Source organism: Tribolium madens, unplaced genomic scaffold, assembly GCF_015345945.1.
Source record: "Tribolium madens isolate multiple individuals breed KSU strain unplaced genomic scaffold, Tmad_KSU_1.1 Scaffold_97;HRSCAF=244;Tcas5.2_LG3a, whole genome shotgun sequence".
NCBI classification, from domain to species: domain Eukaryota; kingdom Metazoa; phylum Arthropoda; class Insecta; order Coleoptera; family Tenebrionidae; genus Tribolium; species Tribolium madens.
The window spans coordinates 4,655,167-4,679,264 of NW_025401069.1; the positions used below are offsets into that span (position 1 = coordinate 4,655,167).

Here is a 24,098-nt window from a genome sequence, read left to right on the forward strand (position 1 = left end):
GTAAGTACGCTTTAGTGTGCGTTTTGAGGGGTTTTAGTTAGTTGTTGTATTGTCAATTATTTCTTATTTGTTTTTATTTTTAGCTAAATCACCAAGTTCGACAGGTAGCCTAAAACGGTTGCCCATCTATTCATCTCGATCCGTGGCCAAAACCATCAAGAAATTTGACAAAATCGACACACTCCCAAAACCTGTAGATAGTAGTAATAATAAATTAGAGCAAGCTAAACCCAGTAAAACAGAAAAAAATGACGCCATCAATCTGCTCGAAGTTAATAACAAGCTAAATAAAACTGCTTCGTCTCCAGTGCAACACAAAAAATTGTTAAGTATTTCTAAAACTCCCAAAGCTATAGATGATAGAAACGATAAAATATCTTCTAAGTCAACTGTTGAAAAAATAGTTCAGAAAATATCGTCTCCTAACGAAACTAATAACTTGAAACCTCCGAGTGTAAAATATAAGTGTCCTTCGCCGTCTCTTTTGAGGAAAACTCAAGCGGTTTTAGCCAAAGAGCAGTCAAACGAATATTACATGTCCAAGCATAATAATTCGAACCAATTGAATGATCAAATTTCAAAAACTTGTCCAAAATCGCCGGCCGTAAATCGAAAAGACAAACCAAAAAGCGCAAGTTTTCAGAAAGCTGCTGCTTTCTGGAATTCGCCAAAAAGTTAACTGACGCGTATTAGTACCTATGTTTAATGTATATAATTTTATCTTCTGTGTAATTAGTGCTTTAAGATGTATAAATATTTAGAGGTAGGTCTACTCTCTTGTTCTAACGTTTTGTGTTTTCAAAGAGCTGTTGTATCCTCCAATTATGTACCTATATTAATGTAACAATGACTAAAATAAATTATATTTATTACTGTTTATATTTTTTTTTAACTAAAAAATACAAAAAAATTAAAGATAATGCTGACATGACTTGATCAGGTGGTATAGGGAGACTGTTTCTAATAATATTAAAAAAATTTAAATTTTTAAGAGTAACAAAAGGTAGGTAGAAACATAAAGGCGTACATCTAAAACGCAAGACCACAGTAACGTAAGATATGTCTTAATAAAAACGTACCTAGTCAAAAAAATAACATTAAAAAATTAGATGGGAAGTAGAATAAAAGGCTAAAACTAAAGACTAAAAACTTAAGAATAGATAAAGAGTACCAGAGTAGTATCGATGTATCAGCAATACTATTTTATTTAAAAAATGCATTTTACAAAAATCAAATAAAAAATAAAATCTTACAAGCAAAACAACAAAACTATTTTTAATATTAGATACTCGATTAGATATTTTTATTATTTAAACAACAAGCTGAAATTCATTATCAATTTATTGATCTCAAATTTTTTTATTTTAAATTCTAACGAAGATGAAGCTCTGCATTTTAATCAAAGTGGTTTTAATTCTTCTGTAGATCCTATCCCGCTTACAATATTTTTATGGAAATTAAATTTTTAATATTCTACACACTCCTCTTCTTCAGCCTTAGCCAAATTCCTTTTTTGGCTTTCAAGGTCATCCTATATGATAAATTTAATTTTTCTCGTCCAGGGACTAATGACACATGATATTTCCTTAATATTTGGGAGATTACAGTTTTCAATTCTATTATTGCAAATTTGTAACCTATAAAAGAATAAATCAGGTATATTATTATAGTCTTCTAAGAGCTTTTTGTTAAAATTATAAATACGGAGAGATAAATAGCTACCAACAATTTTAGAATAAAATGAAAACAACATATGACTCGTATAACAACATTGAATCAATACTTTGACGCAACTTAAATAGTTAGGTGGTTTAAACTTAATTAAATAATAAATCATTAATAAAGCATTACCGATACAGTTACGAGGTCCAGCGCTAAAGGGAATGTATCCATATGGATGAATCTTTATTTTATTTTCCGCAGAAAAGCGATCAGGATCAAACTTCAATGGATCAGGGAACACATGTGGTAATCTATGAGTGACGAAGGGAGAAATCACAATATTTGTTCCTGCTGGAAGTGTGTATTTTCCTAAAACAAAAAACTTTGTTATGTAGGTTTAGGGTATAAACACAATCAGCTTGAAACCACACTTCATTTGGACAATTTAATTTGGCATTAATTTATTTGCAGAAAGAAAAAAAATATACCTAAAGGTATGTCTTCAGTCACTTTTCGAGTGACCATTGGAACACTTGGATACAGTCTTAAAGTTTCTTTAATACATTGCTCCAAGTACTTCATTTCAGCAACATCTTCAAAGGTTACTACTTGATTTCCATCTTTGAAAATATCATTTAGCTCTTGCAAAACTTTTTCTTGAATATCTTGATGTGCGGCTAGAGAATATAATGTGAATGATAACGCAGCTCCCACAGAATCTTGTCCCTAAAATACTTGTATTGTATTTCAAACAATTATAATTACAATTACAAAATGAAAAAAACACTTACTGCTAACATAAAAGTAGAAGTTTCATTTACAATATCATTATCTGTAAATTCCGGATTCATGTTCGAGATTTCCATCAACATGTTCATTAAATTATTCATAGCGGTGCAGTTTAAATTTGTTCTTTTACTGTCTAAAATCTAGCCAGTTAACGTGTAAAATTTTAGATGAACTTTGTCGTACTTACAGATTTTGTATATTGCTGTAGCACATTTTTTTGATTTTCTTCCACTTTTGAAAAGTCGGTTCTTTTGAAAATTGTGTTAAAAAGCAGCCAAGGTCTTGTAATTCTGTGCACCATCAGAAATTGCCCCCTGAAAGATTATTTACTTATTTTAACATTGCGATAAAAAATATATTGTTACGAAATACCCTCTATAAGGAGATGACTCTGATCTTTTCCCAGAAATGCCTAATATTGATTCTAAAAAAATATTTACAAAACTATTTCAAATTATTTTATCCACTTTGTACCTTCCTGAACATCAAAAACAAATTTATTTGCAAACTTAGTAATATTAACGTCTGTCTCATTTTCTAAATCGTGGACTACAACAATTGACCATTTCAAAAATATGTCAAAAAACACTCGTAAAACATTAATGTGAAAGTACGGTTGAATTAATTTTCGATGTTGTTTCCATATTTCACCTAAAACAAACAATACGGTTCATTTTGTAAGTACCTAGTTGTTATTTACCTACCAGAAGAAGTTATAAGACCATCACCAACCACATTATGTAAACAGTTATAAAATATATTTTTAGTGGTGTATCTGTTAGTGCCTAGAATAATCTGTAAGGCTTTTGGTTCATAAATAAAAAAAATTGGAAATATTGATAACCAACAACGCATAAATGGACTGTAGATTTCAGACATCTTCTCGGCTATTTCTTCTAATTCTACAACATAAGACCATTGGATTAGAGTAACTTACTTAATGATAATTATTATCAAATAGGGTACTTACTTCGGTCATTTTTCAGTAAGAGTACGTTCCCTATAAACGGTACTGCTGGAGGTCCAGAAAGTTGAAATGCCAAATACACACTTCTGATATAATTTTTAAAATAAATGGACATGAGCATAATTGATAATATAACTAAATAAGTGCATATATCGGTCCACATTTTTACTCTGAAAATTAAAAAATATTTTAAATTTAAATATGTTCTCAGAAAAATGTAAACAAAAAAGTTTAACAAATTCTTCATCTTTTCTTTCACTTCAAAATGACTTTTTATTATTATTAATAAAGTTTTTTTTAGATTTTAATTCAAGTTTACATTTTTATTTCAAGAAGAAGCAGTTCTATGTATTTAATAAAAATGGGGAGACTAAAAAGACTGATGTGAACTAAAAATATTTTTTGTTTATGTCATAAAATGCGTTACAATAATTAAATAAATGCTTTGTCACTAGTGAAAGTATCTAAATTAATTATAATTAAATGCAGTTGTAACGCAAGTGTAAAGAAAATGTATATTTTTGTAAAGATGAGTGAGTTCTTCCTTCTTATTAGTTTACTTTGAAAAGAGCAATCTTCCGTGATGTAAGTGCCATTTGAAAATGACAGTTATTAATCTTCAGAAATAAAATAACACAATAGTGTTCTTAACTTAACTGATTGTCAATTACATCATTTAATACTTGATTATAAATAAAAATAAAAACTTATAAAGGTGTTAAAAGGCAAAATACTGAGAAATGAAAGTTTCCGTTGTAGACAAAATGCATCAATGCAGCTTTTTATTTTTTCTACCCACAGCAGTTAGATATTTATCAGGGGTTAAATTAGAAGTAAAAATGGTGTAGGTACTTACCTTACTTGACTTGAAATTGGTATCAAAATTTAATTTATTTTGCGTTGTGGGGAGATTTTTCTTTCTTTAAAATACGAAACACTCAACTACGCAAATATAATAACATTTAAGATATTTATTGTCTGTGTTGTTATTACCATATCGTTTTGTATTTTTGTCAACGCTTACCTTAAACGTGAGCTGCAATTTACTTTGGAAGGTGTTTGGGACAAGGACGATTCTTCTTCGTTAACAGTTTTCCAATTAAAGTCAAAAACAAAAAAACACAACAACAAAAAATAAAGTACTTTTAATTAAAATTTCTTAATGTAATAAGGAAGATAAAAAATAATTTACTTTCAAGAAGCATACCTATAGCATTTTTTTATCTTATTATACAGTCTCATATTATTGTAGGTAAAAACATAAAGAAGTTTTAGTTGATTACATTGTCTCATTTGCAAAATTTTTATTTTGTTTTTTTTTTTTTCAATTTTTCAGCTAAATAATGTTATTGTATATTGTTTTAAATATTTATAGCTAAAAAATAAAAGGTTGTATTTGGACTGTTTGTCTATGTAGATAGATATCTATATTTATTCACATATACCTATGCAAATAATAATAAAAAAAGCCAACATATAAATTTCCAAAATTATTCCTTATTGGGACAATGATAAAAAGTCACATACCTTTTTGAAAAATTCACTTAACAAGTGGAAAATTCGAGCTACTTAAAACAATTTTCAAAATTGTTGTATGACGTAATGCGGCTATAAAATCAGAGCCATACAGTTTGAAAATCTGGTTTGCAGGCCAATGCTCTGTTTAGAACTGTGGATTCTCAAGATCTCAAGGCAGATGTGATGTAGCAGGTACCTCTTCCAAAACAGGATAACACGAATGGGGATATTGTTTTGTTGTCTACTTATGAAGATAAGTATTTTTTCATAATTTTGAAGCAAAAGGCAAAAGTTTAGTAATATAAAACTATTTAAAAATTATTGAGTGACTTAGGGCCAGTTAAAATTAATGTTGGTTTAGAATGTGAAATTTTTGTCACCAACTCCGTAGTAATCAGCACATTCTAAATCAATATTATTTGTAAAGTCCCTTTAATTCTATTATGAAACTGGCCTTCAGGGCTAAAGTGAACAAAAATCACAAACTTTTTCTCTATTTGGCTAAACGAACCATATGAAAAGACCTATTACTGTTATTTATAACCATAGTTGCACACACTTTTCCACCTATTAATGCAAAAATAAATCGCATTTAAATTTATTGTTTAAAAAACTATTTAAAACATTAATATCTTCAGTGTAAATTGCATATAGACTTGGTTCACTTCAATTCTGATCCCTTCAAATAGCTGATGATTTTGTTGATTAGAGGTTCTATCGAGCGATCAAGATAATTTGTAATCGAGTTATCCTTGGATTCGAAAACGTATGTCTGTAAAATATCAAGTAAAATGACAAGTCGAAAGGTAAAATGGCATGATGAAAAAAGTGATTATTTTAATAACTAAATTTATAATTTACCTTCAAAAAAGAGCGGTCCAACTCGTGTTATTATACGTCGGCGACTAATTCCAGCCTATTTTGCCGTTTTACCTTTCGACTTGTCATTTTATTTGACGTTTTACGTGCAATTAGACATACGTTCTCGGATGCAAAAATGACTCGATTACAAATTATCTTGATCGCTCGATATAAATTTTAAAAGAGTTGCAAAATCTTATTTATATTTATTTCTCTATTTTATAAATAAATAAATAAATAAATATTTTATAAATAATTATTGCTAATGACTTTATAAAAATTGCTGACTTTAAATTTGTTTCAAAAATTGTGAGTACCTAAAGTCTAATCAAAAAACAACCCAACAACAAACATAATTTTTCGTTACTTACAAAATCGTCTTGTTATATGAAAATATTAATTTGAGAATTAAAGATCAGATTATGCTAATAGTTATTTAAATATTTAAATTTTTTTTTGTAGTTATGTAAATGAGATCAGAAACTAACTTTGAATTTGTAATTTGATCGATGAACATTCGAGATTTTTTTTAATGGGTAATTTGAATTAACACAAAATCACAGTTTTTATGTAATTTGGTTGAAGTTCGAAAAAAACGACAAAAAGCAAATACTTAATCTGAAAAAATAATTATTAATTATTAAAAATTTATGAAGATACATAAATGTAGCAGCTGTACAAAAACAAAAGTCGCGGTAATACGGTAACTGATGTGTTGCAAAATAATTTAATGTCTTCCAATCAAATATAGGTGATTCTTAAATAGACCGACAAAATTTTATCCTTGGTAGTATTAAATGAGAACATGCTGGAATAGTTATTTATTGTAAGAGTGTGTTAGATAGCGTTTTATCCACGCAAGAATGTTTAACCGCGAGAGCGGTTAATTTTCTTAAGTGGATAAAACGCGACTAACACACGACTGCAATACAAGCCCAAATTATTCCAAACTTAATTAAAAATTAAATTGACATTTAAACTTTAAGCCAAATGTGCTTTCTGTTAAACGTAGTAAGCTGTTACGTGGTGCGCTGGTTACTAACAGTGGAATAAAGTTACTTTATTGTACGCATCTAAACTGTGGAATAAAGTCTCTTTATAGAGTGATTGTAGATAAAATTAATTAATTAGTTTTACTGTGCATTTTTTATTTTTACTGTGCATTTATTATTTTTACTGATCAAAAATACTTGACATTTTACATAATATACTGTGCATATAATTGGTAGCCAATAAAAATTAAAATTGAGATTAAAATTTTTTTTAACTTTTATTTATTCTTTGCAGATTACTGTAAAGTAGTCTTTCTCACAGATCTTTTGTCACAGAGCTTTTTTGTGCCTTCTGTGGTCATTAAAATAAAGTTTACGTTTTAACAGGTTACTGTAAAATTGTGTCTTGAAATTAGTTTTGTTACAAGCTGTAATTTAGTTATTTTTGTTACAAGTACCTGAGGCATTAGTTGATGTCATAGCATCTAGTACCTTGCAAGTACCTAAAACACAGTTTTTGCGGACGAATCGTTGCTGTTTACGGACGAGGTCAAACCGAGTCTGGATGGAATAGCAGATGAGTCCGCAAAAACGTTTTAGGTACGTGTTACAAACAACATTTTTTTCTTAAAGCTTCCAAACACACAAATTCACAATTCTTATTAGTTAAAAAAAATGCTATCATAGTAACCAATTTTATTCTTTGCAGATCACTGTAAAGTAGTCTTTCTCACAGATCTTTTGTGACAGAGCTTTTTTGTGCTTTCTGTGATCTTTAAAATAAAGTTTACGTTTTAAAGGTTACTGTAAAATTGTGTCTTGAAATGAAATGTTTAAAAATTTAACAAATAAATAGCACTAGTTTTGTTACAAGCTGTAAATAGTTATTTTTGTTACAAGTACCTGAGTAACTTACAAGTATCTAAAACACAGTTTTTGCTGACGAATCGTTATTGTTTACGGACGAAGTGAAACCGAGCATATAGTCCGTAAAAACGTTTTAGGTACATACGTGTAACACACAACATTTTTTTGTTAAGGCTCCCAAAACATAAATTCACAAAGACTCAATGTGTTTCTAAAACAGCTGTTTTCGGAAACGTATACAAAAAAGTCATATTTTTTATTTTTTTTTGAAGTTTGTTCAAAAAAAATACAAAAATCGCTTGCAAACTTTTAATTTTTGTTATTCCCTAAAACGTGTCAAAAATTAAAAATATAAAATATGTATAAATTAGTTTGTCCTATTGTTATGAAACCAATTTTTTCTATTTCGGTGTTAGAATAAGTCTATTCCAGCACCCAAATGATGTCATTTGAGTGCTGGAATAAGTTGTTGGCGTTAATTTAATTTTAGTGACGGACTTTCTTCACAATTAATTTTCAAATGTGAAAATATGAATTATTTTTATTTTGTAGAGCCGCCTAAAATTATTCCACATACCTAGATGTCGCCAAGCGTCGTAAAATTCTCTAGAAAAAAAAAATAAATTTTCGTTTTTTAATTTATAAAATGATATAAAGCCGCAAAATAGAAAAAATAGTATAAAGCACTTGTTGCAGAAGGTTCTTCAAGCACTCATTTGTTCCTCAAATCGCCGCTACGGAGCTCGTTTAGGAAGTTCAAATTTGTGCTTGAATAAGATACCTTCTGCAACTTGTACTTTAATATCCTATTTTTACCTGCACCTGGTCAAAAATGTAAAATTGTTAAAATTTTCTTGAGAATTTTTTATATTTATTTTAGTTATAAAATGTAATCTTTGTCGATTGTATTTCTTTTCAAGTCCAAAATCAAGAGAAAAATGAACTTTTTTTCTATTTCGGTGTTAGAATAAGTCTATTCCAGCACCCAAATGACGTCATTTGAGTGCTGGAATAAGTCGTTGGCGTTAATTTAATTTTAGTGACGGACTTTCTTCACAATTCATTTTTAAATGTAAAAATAAGAATTATTTTTATTTTTTACAGCCGCCTAAAATTATTCCACATAAATGTCGCCAACCGTCGCAAAATTCTCTAGAAAAGAAAAAAGTAAAATTTTCGTTTTTAAATTTATAAAATGATATAAAGCGACAAAATATGTACAAAAAATAGTATAAAGCACTTGTTGCAGAAGGTTCTTCAAGCACTCATTTGTTTATGTTTATTATCCCTTTGCAGTTTTGGCGTAAAACAAAGATATATTTTTTCCTCTTGTAAACTCAATCCGGGGACATACTGTATAAGTGTAGAAAACTAACAATACACACATGAATGATTTGATTGACGATAGGTCTTGCGCAGTTGTTCCACCCGGGAGGTGCGGTTTGTCCTCCCGATGAGTGTGTTTGGTTTATGATAGTGATTGAAAAACTGTCATTTATTATATCGAAAGGTGTGGTTTTTTTATTTAATTTCCTCGGCCAAATAGTAAATTAGTTTCTAAATTATCTGTTATTTTCTTATTAATACATAATAGTCAATATGACTGGGAGGTTACCAGCTTGTGTTATCGACGTCGGCACAGGGTATGTCCATTCATAACCAAACTTTTGACATTATTAACAACAACTTTCCTCATTTCCAGTTACACCAAATTAGGTTTCGCCAATAATAAAGAACCACAATTTATTATACCCTCTGCTATAGCAATAAAAGAAACCGCCAAAGTCGGCGATCAATCCAGTCGAAGACTGTGCAAAGGTGTTGAAGATCTAGACTTCTTCATAGGCGATGAAGCCTTTGAAGCTACTGGATATGCGGTCAAAGTAAAGCGTTTTCTCTACGTTGTAATGATTTTACTTAAACGACTTGTTTTTCAAGTATCCTGTTCGCCACGGTTTAGTGGAAGATTGGGATTTGATGGAAAGGTTTTTAGAACAGTGTATTTTCAAATACTTGCGAGCGGAACCAGAAGATCATTACTTTTTATTGACTGAACCACCATTGAACACCCCCGAAAATAGGGAATATACAGCCGAAATTATGTTTGAATCGTTCAATGTACCTGGTTTATACATTGCTGTGCAAGCTGTTTTAGCTTTAGCGGCCAGTTGGGTAGGCCGTAGTATTGAAGAAAGAACTCTAACTGGCATCGTTATCGACAGTGGAGACGGTGTCACACACGTTATTCCAGTGGTGAGTGAGAATTTTTAAGGAGATAGTTTAAAAATTAATGCTTTTTGACAAAGTTGACAATAATTGAATGATTTTTTAGGCCGAAGGCTACGTCATCGGTAGTTGTATCAAACACATTCCTATCGCCGGACGCAACATCACCTACTTCATCCAATCACTTCTTCGCGAGCGTGAAATCGGCATCCCCCCAGAACAGTCTCTTGAAACCGCCAAAGCAATCAAAGAAAGACATTGCTACATTTGTCCTGACATTGCAAAAGAATTTGCGAAATACGACGCAGACCCAGCTAAATGGATGAAAAAGTACGAAGGAATGAACTCGGTTACCAAACAGCCTTTCAGCGTTGACGTTGGCTACGAGAGGTTTTTGGGACCAGAGATTTTCTTTCATCCGGAATTTTCCAATCCGGATTTTACCATTCCGTTGTCTCAAATCGTAGACGATGTGATTCAAAATTGTCCCATTGATGTACGGAGGCCCATGTATAATAACATTGTTCTGTCGGGGGGGTCCACCATGTTTAAGGACTTCGGGCGGCGGTTGCAGAGGGACATAAAGAAGACAGTCGATGCGAGGCTGAAGCTTAGCGAGACTCTTGGAGGTGGCAGATTGAAGGTTTGCTATTGCGTCTGCTGAAAATAGTTTTTGATTGGACTAATTTGTAGCCTAAACCTATTGATGTTCAAGTTGTCTCTCATCATATGCAACGGTATGCTGTTTGGTTTGGAGGGAGTATGTTGGCTTCAACGGTAATTTGCCACTTGTTTTGAAGGTTTTAATTATTGGGAAATTTGTGTTTCAGCCGGAATTTTATACCGTTTGCCACACAAAGGCCGCATATGAAGAATATGGACCTAGTATTTGCAGGCACAATCCTGTATTTGGAACTATGACATAATTAAATAAATTCCTTAAGTTGTCTATATTATTATATTGTGCATTTTTATTATAAAATTTATAGATAATATTTTAATCGTTTTGTGAAATTTAATTTTAATTAATAAAATATTAGTTCTTATAAATTTGCCTGATCAAATATAAAATAACACCGAAATAAGTTAGCGTTCAATTTCTCATTATAACCAATTCCAGTTCAAGGATATTTCACGACTTTTTGACCGTTCCCGGTATATTGTAATATTTTACATCTCAAATACCATTTCCAAAAAAGGGGAATAAGTCTCTTGCCCTCAAATGCGATTAAATATATAAAATAATGCTTTGATAAGAAAGATTTATGTTGCAATAGGTTTTTCGGGGCAAATAAATAAAAAACCACCCAGTTTGAAGTTTTGTTTTCCAGGGTTGGTATTGGGTAACCGCTCGCCCTGGTGCAACTTCATGTCATTTGTTGATGCGTCAACTGACAGATTTTCGTTAAAATGTGTATTTAACGACAGAAATTAAATGATGCAAAACATTAATTGTTGTTATAATGTTGTTTAATATCTTGGAAATTTGCGGAGTAAGTCGAATAAGTATTTTATGTTCTTCATATTGTGTAATAAAGCAAATTAAAGCGCTCCCACCAATGCGCCATTTTTATTGTGTTATTTAAATTTAGTTTAATTTAGCTCATTCCTCTACAAAAATCTTAACTATTTAACGAAAACAGCACGCTTTGTTTGTAAATAATTCAGTATTAATATTGATTTTTTGATTTTTGGTGGTTCCTGGAAAAGTTGACAACATAACCCAACCTCACCTTTTATGACCTCACGGTAAACAAGAACATTTTTGCAGATCCCCAACAGTAATAATTAAGTTCTTATTAATTTATTCATGATATAGTAGAACATGGATCCTCATTTAGTCAACGAAGTAATCGAAATTGAAGACGATGTTATTAACTTGGGTGAGTATTCACTTTGGTTTTTACCAGCTTTGTTCTGTGAGTACCGTTGTTATTATACTTTTAGACGACGTTGAGAATACTCCAGAAGAGATAATATATGAATGGGACGCCAAAATTCGCAAAAAATTAACTATGTTTAGTGTGGTTGATAACGAAATTGTGTTGGGAGATTTAATGAAGGAATATTTGCAGTAAGTTTATTTAAAAAGTGCTTTTTTATACATAATTAACTGGCATGTGTTTTGATAGATCATTTCAAGAAATGGTTAATAGTTATGAAGAGTATGAAATCTTGAAGAATAAAGTGTTTCATCACATTAGTTGTCTGTATTTGTACTATGTTGAAATACAGTGTTGTAGTCCAGACAATTATTTAAGCAACATGGAGGACATTTTAACTTTATACTGTAATTTGGAGCTTGCAATAATTCGTCCGTTAAAGAAAAAAGAACGACAAATAGAGTCTGTCGCTAAGAAAATCATACACATGTTGACAGTGTATCTTCTTGAGCGACTGGATCACATTTTACACGTGTTAATTAAAATGAATACCACCAACCTTTCAAAAACTTGCTCAGGAGTATTAAATATTCTCTACAAGTAAGTCTTTAAAGTTAATAATTTACGTATACTTAGTTTTGTATTGAAGGCATTTTCTTATCAAAGTACCTGCGTTAAATTTGTGTGATGAGTCGTTCTGTAGAAATTACATAGTTTTTCAAAAATGGAAAAAAATTCAGAAAATTGAAGAATGGAAACATATGGATGACCTTTTGTATAAAAGGTTTAAACGGACTCCTGAATCGATAAAAAATAACGAAACGCTTAGACAAATATTAATGCCAGCTTCTGAATCAACTGTTGAGATAGTTTTAAATCTATTTCGCTCGTTTCGGGATGTATCAGATGCGTATTTTGAACACGTTACGGCAAAGAAAAATCTGGATATGGCCGATATAGACTTCAATATTGATCTAGGCGAGGATGAACCGACAATACCAGTCCATGTAAGCTTTAACATAATTAATCTTGATTGTTGTCTTATATTTTAAACATTTAAGGATGAAAATGAGGAAGAAGTTAAATTTTTAAAGGCGTATTATGAAATTGAAAGAAATATGTCTAGCTTATCGCATTTGATAAATTCCTCAGATATGGAGGAAGTCGATATCTTTAGGAAATGTAAGAAGGAATTTGACGAGGATGACGATGTGCAATTTCTCGGCATTACGATGTTGCCACAAGGGCCAATACATCAGATTGATAATGACATTCCTAGGATTGGTAATGTAAGTATTTTTATATTTTGAGAATCCAATAAGATTTGTTTTGTAACAATTTTTATGTAACACTTAAATATTTATTTTGGTATGGAAACGCCCTCCAAAAATTTTAAATTATTTTTGGTTACCCATTTTGGTGTTTTATTTTTACTCGACCTGCGACAATAATTCACTTATTAAAAAAGATTTTCAATATGTCTTTATTAAGATATGACGTATTTCTGATTACCTTATAAAAAACAGAATTGTTTACACTTGTTGGTATACAAAATTTATGAAGCGTTTTAAGTTTTGTTTGTTTAATTAAGGAAATTTTTTACTTGACTATTTGACTGGATTTTATTTTTATTTTTATTTTTTTGTTCTTTATACCTTATATGTTTATACATATCTAATTATAAAACTTGTAAGGAAGGATAGTTTTGGTACCATTCAAATAAACTTTGATGATGTGTTTGTTGTTGGGTATACTTTTAGTCATATTATTTTATTATAGACTAATAGTGACGCCACTCCACTAGTCCAAATCGAAGAAGAAAGATCCTCAATTGCTACTCCGCCGTCACTCCTGGAGCCGGTGATAGAAAAGACTCTTGAGACTTCTACTTTGGAAAACTTGAATGGAATCATGTCAATTTGTGTTGGATCTCCTCGAACCGTCTCTGAATCGTCAATTTCTTGCCAGCCTAGTGACATTGCCGAAGCTCCAACGGAACCTTCAACTCCAGTTCTACCTTTAATCAAAGAAGTGATTAGTGCAAGTGAAATTCCACCAGAAACAAATCAACCTGAAGTGTCCTTGATTTCGAACGATACACATATTTCAAGTCCTTCTAGTCCACAGATAAGTGATCAAGTTTGTGAAAATAACACTCAAAGGACGGTCGAAATGAAAAGTGTTGAAGTCCAAGCTGATATTATGAGTAATTCCGTGTATAACGACTATGGACTGACGACGCCACCTTTTGATGTACCTCTGGATGAGCAACGAGCAGTCGAACCTCGTCTATATGCAGATATCGGACAGAAAAAGAACAGTGAAAACGTTTTTGAGAAAATAGCGGTGACAACAAGGACAATCGACGTGCAGGTGGATCCCCCAAGTATCGAGAGTTGTTCGTATAACGATTACGGTTTGACGCCTCCAAACGACACACACTTGGATGACCACGCAACGAGATTACAGAAAACTTGTTTGTATGCGAATATACGACAAGATGACAAAGATCTGGACGAGGACAAACTCGTCGAAGAAGATGTTCGTGAAAGTGAGACTGAAGTTGATAATACTAAGCAGGTGGGCGGTGAAATTTGCGGTCCAAGTGAAGAAAATCTTGATTCCGAATTTGAAGATTTTGAAAACCAGTTAGACATGGCCGAAATTCCGAATATAAATACGGAGGAAATCGATATAAATGACCTGCAAGTGGATAACAGTCATGTTGAACCTCATTTGAAGATTCGGGTAAACCCCGATCTCCAAATCCCTGAATATAGCGGTTCCAAAAACAACGATCAGATCGACACGGGCCAAGAAATTATCCCAGATACAGCCCCAAACATCGTTCCAGTGATTGCAGAAAATTTCAAAGGAACTGAAACTTTTAATGGCAATACCGTTTTGAAACCTCTCCTATCCTCCAACCGAACAAACGGCCAGACAAAGGATGTTCCAACACCATCGAAAATCGTTTATACTTCATCGCAGAAACTCCGAGCGGCTCCGCTGGATGACTTTTCTCGGTTTGAAGCCGCAATACACGTCCGGTGGAGCAAAATGAAGGAGAATCACGACTTTGAGGACATTCTCTCGGGCCCCGTCACCAAGGCGGTGCCTACGAAGCACCCCGTACTGGGAGTTCAAGACAAGTTGGACTTTTTCCAGGATTCTGTGCCCAAACAGGTCGCGAGTGCGAGTAGTCGGTCGAATAGTCCAACGGAAATGACTTCGCCGCCTTACGAAGCCATCGACGATTTTCGTGGCTACTACAGTGCTAGTGTGAATGGGCACGTTCGACCGCCTCCAGCTGAACCCAAAGTTCTTAAAAGCATCCTCAAGAAGACCTCTTCGAGACGGCCGGTTCCTGGCGTTTTAGCGCCGAAACGGGTGCGAAGGGACCCTAAACTGAACATGATACCGAAGGTGGCGGTTGAGCGTTTGTCCTTTATCGAAAACAAAATCAAGAAAGCGGTTAATATTACGGGCACGTTGAGGGTAGACTACGATAAGACGACGCCTCACATCAATGAGAAGGATGTCGTACGTTGTATTTCCCCACCTAGGTTTTCATGGATTGTCGATGATAAACTCAGTAATACAGGTATAGTAGAGTCGCCAGTTGATGTGTACTGCAAGAAAGTTTCCTCGAAATGTGAGAAAAATCAGTCCTCGTGTTGCAACCAGTTAGCTGAAGAATTTACCAAGTTGAATTGCAACGTTGAAGACAATGCGTTGAATTTGACTATTCCTAATATCCTACCTCCTGTCGACCCTGAATCCGAATTCTCCAATTCCCCAACTTTATTGCAAGGCAAGGACGAGTTGCTGCAACACTGTCTCGAGGAAACTTCAATAGAAACACCAGAAATGGTCAACCCGAAATCGTTACTTTGTGATAATTCAAATTTTTATACCTCTCACTCTATTAATAATAATAAATGCGATTTAAAAAATACAGAGTCAGAGTTAAAAAAAGAATCGCTAGATGAGACTATAAAATTACCAACAGCTGTTCCTGAATCTTACGATTTTGATAAAACTTTTAAAAACGAGGTCTTTTTAAAAATTGATTGGCAAAATTTAAATGATTCGGACGGCGAGACGCGGTTACCTCTCAAGAAACGGAAGCTTTCGGTGGCAGAGAAGAATGAAGAAGAGAAGAAAGAAGAGATCAGTTATCCGGCGACGCCCATGATTAGCATTGCGGAATTGGAAGCGTTGCATCCAAGAAAGTTACCAGCTAATAACACACGACCGTTTAAAACACCAGCTGAACGAAAAGAAATGCCGCCTTTGCCTGTTTTTTGTAATGTAGATTCTGATACTAGTCCGATCGTTACAGGCCAATTTAATATCAATAATCACACTTATCACAATCCTACTATTAATTATCACATGAATAATGTGCCTGTACCTTTTATTAATGTACCTTGCGGGTCGTACTATTCTTTACCTCCTATTTTAGTACCTTTTAATAATGTCTCGAATTTTGAACAAGCCAAAGTAAATCAGCAGCAACAGGAAACCAACGTGAAGAAAGCAAACAGGAAGCAAGGAAGACAAAGAAGACGTCATTAAGTTTCATTCCAATTGAGTCAATTTTTATTTTTCAATTCAGTATTTACTAATCTAGTAATTTTTTCCACACTGGCTGTGAAGTAATCTCTTATTTATTAATTTGTTGAGCATTTAAATTTTTTATTTATGGAAGAATGATCAAGAGAAGATTTTTTATTTTATAATTTAATATAAAGTAAATTGCATGTGATTTTTATGCCAATAATTCTTCGTCGATGGATGAACTCCAACTTCATTGATGGACACTTCGTACTTATAAATATAACATCTCAAGCTACGTACCTACGAGTTAATAAACTGTTTTTTTTTTATGTTTTAAGGTTCGATGACAGTGAAAATTCGTGAACATGTAGAGAAGAAACCAAAGAAACGGAAAGCTGGTAAGAAGGTACGGATTTACACAGTGATCTGTTTTAATGAAATGTGTTACAGAAAACCAAATTAATAGCAAAGCCGATACTGACATTCGAAAAAGAGGTGAGTATTTTAGAAATTTAATGTTTCTATTTATACGGTTATTTTTTCATGGTCTATTTGATCGGAAAATGGGTACATGTTTCTTATTAGCATTGAATTAGTATACTAATTAATAATTTTCTCATTCATAGCGTTCCGTTCAATGAGAGAACATTTTTTTTATACAGCATCTCTAAAACTATTTGTCAGTATCTGTTACGAATCGATTAGACTAAAAAAGTAACCAATTAACACAGAATGGATAAAAAATATGCCACGTTTTTTTAACCAAAATTTAGTTTTCTAACTTTTAATGAAGATTTTGCTAATAGTGAAACAAAAATTTCTTGCTTCAACTACGATCAATAAATATGCGAACTCCTTTATTTGAACACATGTGATATTCAAAAGTAATTGGAGATCTGCTAGTATTTTTTTTATGTATACAGGGTGTGTCAGAACTCGCGCCCCAGAGGAAAATTTCATGTAAGATAAGGTACCAGGACACGGAAAAAATGTTTAAAAAATTTTGACATTTATTTTTTGACACCGATGATCTTGTATACAGGTGCGCCAGAACTCGCGTCCCAGACAAAAATGCCATATAAGGTAAGATACCAGGAACATGGAAAAAATGTTAAAAAAACTTTATCTATAAAAATTTCGAAGTTATAAGGGTTTAAAGTTTGCACTTTGACTCCATTTATTTCTGTTGTAAAAATAATTTTCCAAGTTTTTTTTGCTATAGGCTCTTTATGAATCAAGGAAGCTGTCTCCTAAATTGTAACTCTGTTTAATGTTATTTGTGACTTTTATTTTCAAAATTTTTGTCTCTTAAATAATTGTGAAATAAATAAATGTAAAAAAACATATACAAGATCATCAGTATCATTAAATAGATATAAAAAAATTTCAAATGTCAAAAAATATATCTCAGAATTTTTTGACAGATAGAATTTTTTAAACATTTTTTTTATGTTCCCTGGTATCTTACCTTACTTGAATTTTTTTTTCTGGGGCGCGAATTTATTTTTTTATAATTATTTAGTAAAGGTACAACAATTTTGACAATCAAAGCCACAAATAACATTAAACAATGTTACAATTGAGCATACAGCTTCCTTATTTCCTCTTCTAATAGCTTGTTGCAAAAAAAAATTGGAAAATTATTTTTCCACAGAAATAAATAGAGTCCAAATTTTTTATAGATAGACTTTTTTTAACATTTTTTTCATGTTCCTGGTATCTTACCTTACATGATATTTTTCTCTAGGGCGCCAGTTCTGACGCATGTTAGAACAAATATCCAAAATAAAGGAACATACCAATGTTAGTATTAAAAATAATCAACTGAGGTTTGCAAATTTTTGTGATAAGTACATAATTGTAGTTATTGCACATGTTAATTTCTTCCATGTAACAGCTAACTAACTTAAGACATTTTTTAATTTTTGAAGTCTTGTCGATGGTTGTGTATTTTTGTGTTCTTTGTTATTTGTGTTGCTGTTGTCGTTTATTTACATGATTTCCAATTAACCTTGATCTTATACGTGTAAAGATTTAATTGTGTCCAGCTTTCAGGACGGCCAAGAAAAAACACGCAACCGACAAAGAAGTAACAAGGGTCCGAAAACGTCAAAAGACTGATTCAACAAGAAACAGTACGGTGTCTAAAAGTGATAGTGAATTTCACAAGTTACTGAATAGTGGAGCATACACTAACAAACCGTTTAGACTCGATCTAACATCGTAGTTTAAAAACTCCAGGTGCAGTGGATTCCCGTTTGTGGGTATTTGTACATTTTTCTAAGAGAGTTTTGTCTGTGATTTATTATAGATTTATTATTGTAATTTTTTGTTAAGGGCTTGGTCCCCTATTGTAAATATTTCATTTGTGCTTGTAAAAATTGTATAAAATTGTAAACACATGTAAAGTACAAATAGAAAATAATTTTTTAAGACAACTGTTCCCAAATCGAAGTTCTTATCTATCGACTGAATACAAATATTTTTATGTAATCTGTTGGTATCACCTCGATTTTGTTTTGTATACTGCGAGATTAAAAGAAATTTTTATCGAAAATGAATTTATACTTTCGGTTTTACTTATGTGTTCCTATTTTGTACAATTATAATACACTTATGACTCAACAGTCTTATTTTACATTCCCTTAAAAAGGGGGTCAAGGTGGGGCGAATGATTAATGAAAAGTGTTTTGGACTTTTAAATAAAAGTGGTTACTCAACTGCCAACATAACTAACAAATGTTACTAAGGTGTTTGACAGATGACAGCAATTGTCACTTTGCGACGATGGCGAAGGTTTTTAAGAAATTAAAATTAGAATAAAAATACACGAAATTAATATAAACAAAGTAAGTTTTTCCTTTGAGTATATAAAGTTATTATCATCTTTTTGGGTTGTTGTATGTTGCTTTCTTTTTTACCGAATTAGTGACCAGAAATGACAAAAATGGTAATTACGAAGACGAAAAAGTAATTTAATTATGGAATCGCCCCCTTCAAGCACAACATGGTCCGAAGCTTTTGTTTTAAGTGATGACAGTGGTCTTTTGTTAACAAATAGTTCTATATCTAGTGGTAGTATGAGTGGAGATAGTAGAAGTGGCCCTAATCGTTTACACATAGAGGTGAGTTTTGCATTCACGTATATTGTTTTTATTACACACATTTAAAACTTAGGATAGTGATTGCGAAGAAAAATCCTTTTCACAAGATTCTTTAGATGGTATGTCAGATATTATGTGTGGAGAGAACTTCAACACTTTAAAGAAAGGCCCTAATTGGATGGACTACTCGCTGAAACATTCCTCTCCCATAGAGCCCCCCTTAGAGTTTCAAGACAAACCACCCTCTGACATACTAGATAGCTTCTTTGACCAATTCGCAAGCCAAATCTTAAGCAAAGCATTTGAAGAATATAAAGACATTGAGTTAAGGAGGATGAAAATTTTGAATTATTTTCACCGCCCTTCGCATCATTTATTACTAGGACGACCGTATTACACATCTGAGTTCATCTCATACAGCCCATGCCATGGTAGGCCTGGTTCAAGGAGCTCTCTTGGTTCTTCACGTCTTTCAAGTTCACATAACTCTTTGTCCGTCCCTGCTGCACACAAAGTTGATGATTCGAGCTTTATAACGCAGGCAGTCTCGCATGATACGCTTTCTTCAAACCAAATAAGCGATTTGTACAATGTACCCTTTGACAGTGATATGTATGCCGTTCCGGTGGATGTTATTAAACCACCACTAAAGCCCAAAAGACACCAGCAGAATAAAAAGAGGCGGAGGAATACGTCGTCGGGGTGCCGGGAAATTGAAGCGAGGCAGTGCAGGATTATCTCAAGCAAGAAAAATACCTTGAAGGCCGAAAGGGTGAGCATTAAACATTTTTATAGTACTAGTGGTAAAAGTCTCCTATATTTAAAAAAAAAAAAATTGTAGAATCAAACTTTCTTTTAATAATGTAATTAATATTTAATAATCTTCTAAGTATGAGTTAACTGCTCGTATTGGCCTTTATTAAAATTCAGTTTTATTTCTAGATTTTAAACTTCGCAGTTATAATTATATAAACTTAAAAAGTACCACGTCTCGCTGTGAATGACGAAAGTCAACATCCTCTGTAAACTATTTTTAGCGATCGCATATTTATTCTACCAGAATTGCAAAACTAAATTAATGAAAAAAAATGACGATAAAAAAATTATATTATACAAAAATCACATTTTTCTAAACGTGTTTTGTCAAATTTTTTGTAATTAATTAAAAAATTCTTCGCTGCATTCGCCATTTCTAACTCTTAGTTGCATAAATACCTATTAACTACTGATCTTTTGACTGTTTTGGGCAAAGAATTATGTTTTGTTGAAAAATAGTATTATGTGCTGTCGCTGTCGCTTCAAAAACAATTATGTTGGTCGTGATCCAAGATAAATACCTCTGAATGTGAAGAACCCAGTAATAGTTTGACACTTTATTTTAATCTTGTTAGTGCACAAATTAGGCTTAATCAACAACCTTTCAAGATTATTTTGGTTTTTATACTAGTTTTGTGTATGAAAGCGAATTAAAAATACATTTGTGAAGTTTATGTTTTACATTTTTCGTGTTACTGCATAAAAAAAAAGATTGTTAGGAAGAAACTAATTAATTGTAAGTATTTATTTTAAAGTACATATTAATGTTATTAAGAAGTTTATAGATTTCTGTAAAGCGCTTATGAAGTTTTGTTACGAGCATATTCTTTAAAGAAAAACTAATTAAAAAAAAGATATTGATATACGAAAACAATAATCTTACAAAATGAGAAAGAAAAAAATAAGACGTTAACTTTTTTGGAGTGTTGAAATGCGAATTTGAAACCTATTTTAATTTTTGTTGAAAGGATTTTGAGAAAATCGCTTGCGTTCGAGTGTTTTGTTTACTACATGTCTACTACATTTGTAAAATTTGTCTGGAATTTTAGATAAAGTAAAGCGCACACACCCCTTTTCTATTAAAAAATAATCAATAAATAGTTTGGATGTTGTTAATTTTTTCGAGTGGTATTTTTGTGTGTATTTATTTTTTGAGCATAATACTCTAAAAAAATATATTTAAACGAAAACAATGTTTATAATATTACTTTTGGTTTATCACATGAAATTAAATCTTTTGTAACTTGAAACAGTTTTGGTGCTTAGAAAATTACAATACATTCGGTTCAATTTTTGATGATTTTTTTTTCCATTTTAAAGACATAAACTTTTTAAAAATATTATTATTTGTAGGCTAGTAGAATACCTATCGAATTTGTACTATAATAAAATTGATTATTCACTTTATAGATCCGTTACCATAGTTTGTTATTTGATCAATAATTTCAAGTCCTAACTGATTTTTAATTGAAATGGACATACGTGTTGCTGTGCTAATTTTCCAACAACAAATGTATGTTTTTATTTTATATTAACGGAAATTATGGGGTAAAATTATGATTGTTAGAAAGGAAGGCACAAAAGTGGCGTAGACATAATATCTTGTTTAAAATGTTGTAGATAAGTGATGTTAAAGTCTTCTTTTTCGTTTATTTTAACGACCCGCCATAATTCGGAACAGATATTAACATCAATGTGAACGTCAGACTTTATTTTTTATTGAATAATAAATGGAGATATGAAAATTTTAATTTAGATAAAAATAGAAATTTTAATAAGAAAACGCAAATAACCTTGTTGTGAGTCGTCACCACATCAGTAATAATATTTTCTACATGTCATTTAAGACGCGAAAATACATACTTGTGGCTTAATCGCATTCACTTATCATTTTAGCACATATGATATCATTTACCGCAATGTTAATGACTTATTATTAGATCTGGCGCGTATGAAACATGAAATTTTTTCAGTATCATTGGTGTTTACATAAAGAAAACAAACGTCACAGTGTTGCTGGTACGTCCGCACCGATCGAAGGGGAACCGATCCACATGACTTTGCAAGAAGTGAGGCATTATCTCCAAACGTTGTATTCAAGTTCATCTGATTCATCCGATCACAAAGAGCGCAGTTGCAGACCGAAACATCCATTGATAATAACCGAAAACAAATACACAACGGAACAAAACAATTCGCCGGTGAAGAGAGAAACGATTTGTGCCGCGAACACGAACGGAAGAACAAAAAAGAGCACATTCCTTATTAACATTAAGAATAAAAAAGTTAAAGACTCCTGTGATAATGTCGGCAAACAAATAAATATTTCGCAAACGAGTAAACCAGATAAGCGCAAAAAGACACCAGCGAAGTTGTTCTCGTTTAAGCAGACTTTATGCAATATGTTTAGGTTTAAAAGGTTTTTATCGCCCGAACACGTTAAATGTGATGTTAGCGACGTACAAGAAAAATCGAATTATATTAGCAACGCCAGTTTGGCGGAGGAAACACACAATAACATATCTTGTAGGGCATTGCCGCCTTTGCCTTTCAAAGAAGAGGAGAAAGCAGATGAACAGATTTTAGATTTCGCCACTAGTATCCAAAGAGTTAAAGACGTAATTAGAACACATTTTTATTTGTAGTGTTTTATGTGTCGGTTTCAGTATGGTTGGTATTGGGGTCCATTGCCGAGCGAGGTTGCCGAAAAAATACTGTCCAACGAACCAGACGGATCCTTTATTGTACGTGATAGTAGCGACGATCATTATATTTTTTCACTAACTTTTAAACTGAATAATTGTGTTAGACATGTCAGAATTGATCACGATCAGGGTATACAAAATGAAAACATCAAATATTCAACTAATTGAAAACATTTCAGGTAATTTTAGTTTCGGTAGTTGTACAAAGTTCAAGTCGCAAACAATCGTAGAATTTATAGAAAATGCGGTTGAACATTCTCGTAGTGGTAGGTATTTGTTCTTTTTGCATCGAAGGCCGGTGATTGGTCCAGTTAGAGTGCAGTTGTTACATCCGGTATCGAGATTTAAGCAAGTACAGAGCCTACAGCACATTTGCAGGTAGGTAACCGATTTGTTATTATTTTCAATCCTGCATTAAATATTTTACTTGATAGATTTGCAATCCACAAAGTGGTTCGCCGGGATCTGATTCCCAGTCTTCCATTACCGAGAAGAATGATTGATTATTTGAACACTCCACATTATTATTCAGAGCATCTGATAGATGTAGAAGATACAAGTAATGAACAAGTCCCTCCTAGAATTCCCACTCCAGCGATACGACGCGATTATCAGGAAGAAGAAGTCCAAGCACCTATCGTTTCCAACGTACCTCTAAATAATTATGTTGTTTTAAATAACACTAATCCTCGACAATCCTGAGGTTTTCACTTTCTTTCATATTTATAGTTATTTATTATTTTGTTTTGTTAAATTTGTGCAATTAATTTTCAGACCAAAGTTTTAATGTGATTTTAGTATTGTTATGCTTGGAAGTCAGCCGTAGTTTTTAAGCCAATAACTTATTTATAAGGAAGCAAACGCACATGATAGTAGTTAAGTCAGAAAATAACGTATTTCTTATTAGGTTGTGAACATGTTAGTCACAATAAGGGGTTTGGCGCGCTAGACAAGACTAAACAAACCCCTAATGTGAATGGACGCTACTGTATTTATTTCATCTATAGCTTAGGTTCCTAACAGATTAAGTTTATGGTTTAACTGTTATTCAGAAGTAATATATTGAAATAAATTTTTTTCTCACTAAATAGTAACATTTTAGGAAGCTCAAATGCATAACAAACCATCCCTTAGCACAAAAAAAA

The 24,098-nt window shown here is 32.2% G+C and overlaps 5 protein-coding genes across 14 annotated transcripts in view; 4 read left to right on the top strand and 1 right to left on the bottom strand.

The window, feature by feature from the left end:
* The window catches only part of LOC123015027 (titin-like), a 65,016-nt gene extending 64,137 nt beyond the window's left edge, over positions 1–879 (top strand). For both annotated transcript variants that reach the window (XM_044414440.1, XM_044414441.1), the window contains one exon: positions 84–879. In XM_044414440.1, the coding sequence (XP_044270375.1) occupies positions 84–679 (596 nt within the window). In that variant the 3' untranslated portion in view covers positions 680–879. The remainder of the gene's footprint in view (positions 1–83) is intronic.
* A 26-nt stretch (positions 880–905) lies between these two features.
* LOC123015031 (probable cytochrome P450 4aa1) lies at positions 906–5,068 on the bottom strand. 4 transcript variants are annotated; one of them, XM_044414448.1, is made up of 11 exons: positions 4,443–4,813; positions 4,275–4,338; positions 3,422–3,588; positions 3,156–3,353; positions 2,926–3,102; positions 2,824–2,875; positions 2,639–2,765; positions 2,454–2,591; positions 2,151–2,388; positions 1,852–2,031; positions 906–1,637 (listed from the first exon to the last, which is right to left on the bottom strand). In XM_044414448.1, the coding sequence occupies exons 3-11, from the start codon at positions 3,579–3,581 to the stop codon at positions 1,474–1,476; spliced, it is 1,434 nt and encodes a 477-aa protein (XP_044270383.1). In that variant the 5' UTR covers positions 3,582–3,588; positions 4,275–4,338; positions 4,443–4,813; the 3' UTR covers positions 906–1,473. The 4 variants fall into 4 exon arrangements, with proteins under 4 accessions (XP_044270383.1, XP_044270384.1, XP_044270385.1 ...); XM_044414449.1 differs by lacking the exons at positions 4,275–4,338; positions 4,443–4,813 and adding an exon at positions 4,946–5,068; XM_044414450.1 differs by lacking the exon at positions 4,275–4,338 and having other exon boundaries at positions 4,443–4,814.
* A 3,957-nt stretch (positions 5,069–9,025) lies between these two features.
* LOC123014343 (actin-related protein 3) lies at positions 9,026–10,926 on the top strand. The gene is made up of 6 exons (XM_044413402.1): positions 9,026–9,299; positions 9,359–9,539; positions 9,595–9,909; positions 9,989–10,525; positions 10,576–10,659; positions 10,713–10,926. The coding sequence occupies exons 1-6, from the start codon at positions 9,256–9,258 to the stop codon at positions 10,806–10,808; spliced, it is 1,257 nt and encodes a 418-aa protein (XP_044269337.1). The 5' UTR covers positions 9,026–9,255; the 3' UTR covers positions 10,809–10,926.
* Positions 10,927–11,244: 318 nt separating this feature from the next.
* On the top strand, positions 11,245–18,885 carry LOC123015070. 5 transcript variants are annotated; one of them, XM_044414521.1, is made up of 10 exons: positions 11,245–11,375; positions 11,593–11,765; positions 11,830–11,956; positions 12,015–12,365; positions 12,415–12,772; positions 12,827–13,054; positions 13,545–15,369; positions 16,667–16,726; positions 16,779–16,823; positions 18,377–18,885. In XM_044414521.1, exons 2-10 carry the CDS (start codon positions 11,708–11,710, stop codon positions 18,553–18,555), a joined length of 3,231 nt encoding a protein of 1,076 aa, XP_044270456.1. In that variant the 5' UTR covers positions 11,245–11,375; positions 11,593–11,707; the 3' UTR covers positions 18,556–18,885. The 5 variants fall into 5 exon arrangements, with proteins under 5 accessions (XP_044270456.1, XP_044270457.1, XP_044270453.1 ...); XM_044414522.1 differs by having other exon boundaries at positions 18,384–18,558; XM_044414518.1 differs by having other exon boundaries at positions 13,545–16,726; positions 18,384–18,428.
* Positions 18,886–19,058: 173 nt separating this feature from the next.
* Positions 19,059–24,041, top strand: LOC123015071. Of its 2 annotated transcripts, XM_044414523.1 has the most exons (7): positions 19,059–19,177; positions 19,258–19,453; positions 19,506–20,204; positions 22,222–22,866; positions 22,915–23,083; positions 23,133–23,331; positions 23,388–24,041. In XM_044414523.1, the coding sequence occupies exons 2-7, from the start codon at positions 19,310–19,312 to the stop codon at positions 23,653–23,655; spliced, it is 2,124 nt and encodes a 707-aa protein (XP_044270458.1). In that variant the 5' UTR covers positions 19,059–19,177; positions 19,258–19,309; the 3' UTR covers positions 23,656–24,041. The 2 variants fall into 2 exon arrangements, with proteins under 2 accessions (XP_044270458.1, XP_044270459.1); XM_044414524.1 differs by lacking the exon at positions 19,059–19,177 and having other exon boundaries at positions 19,188–19,453.
* Positions 24,042–24,098: the final 57 nt, after the last annotated feature.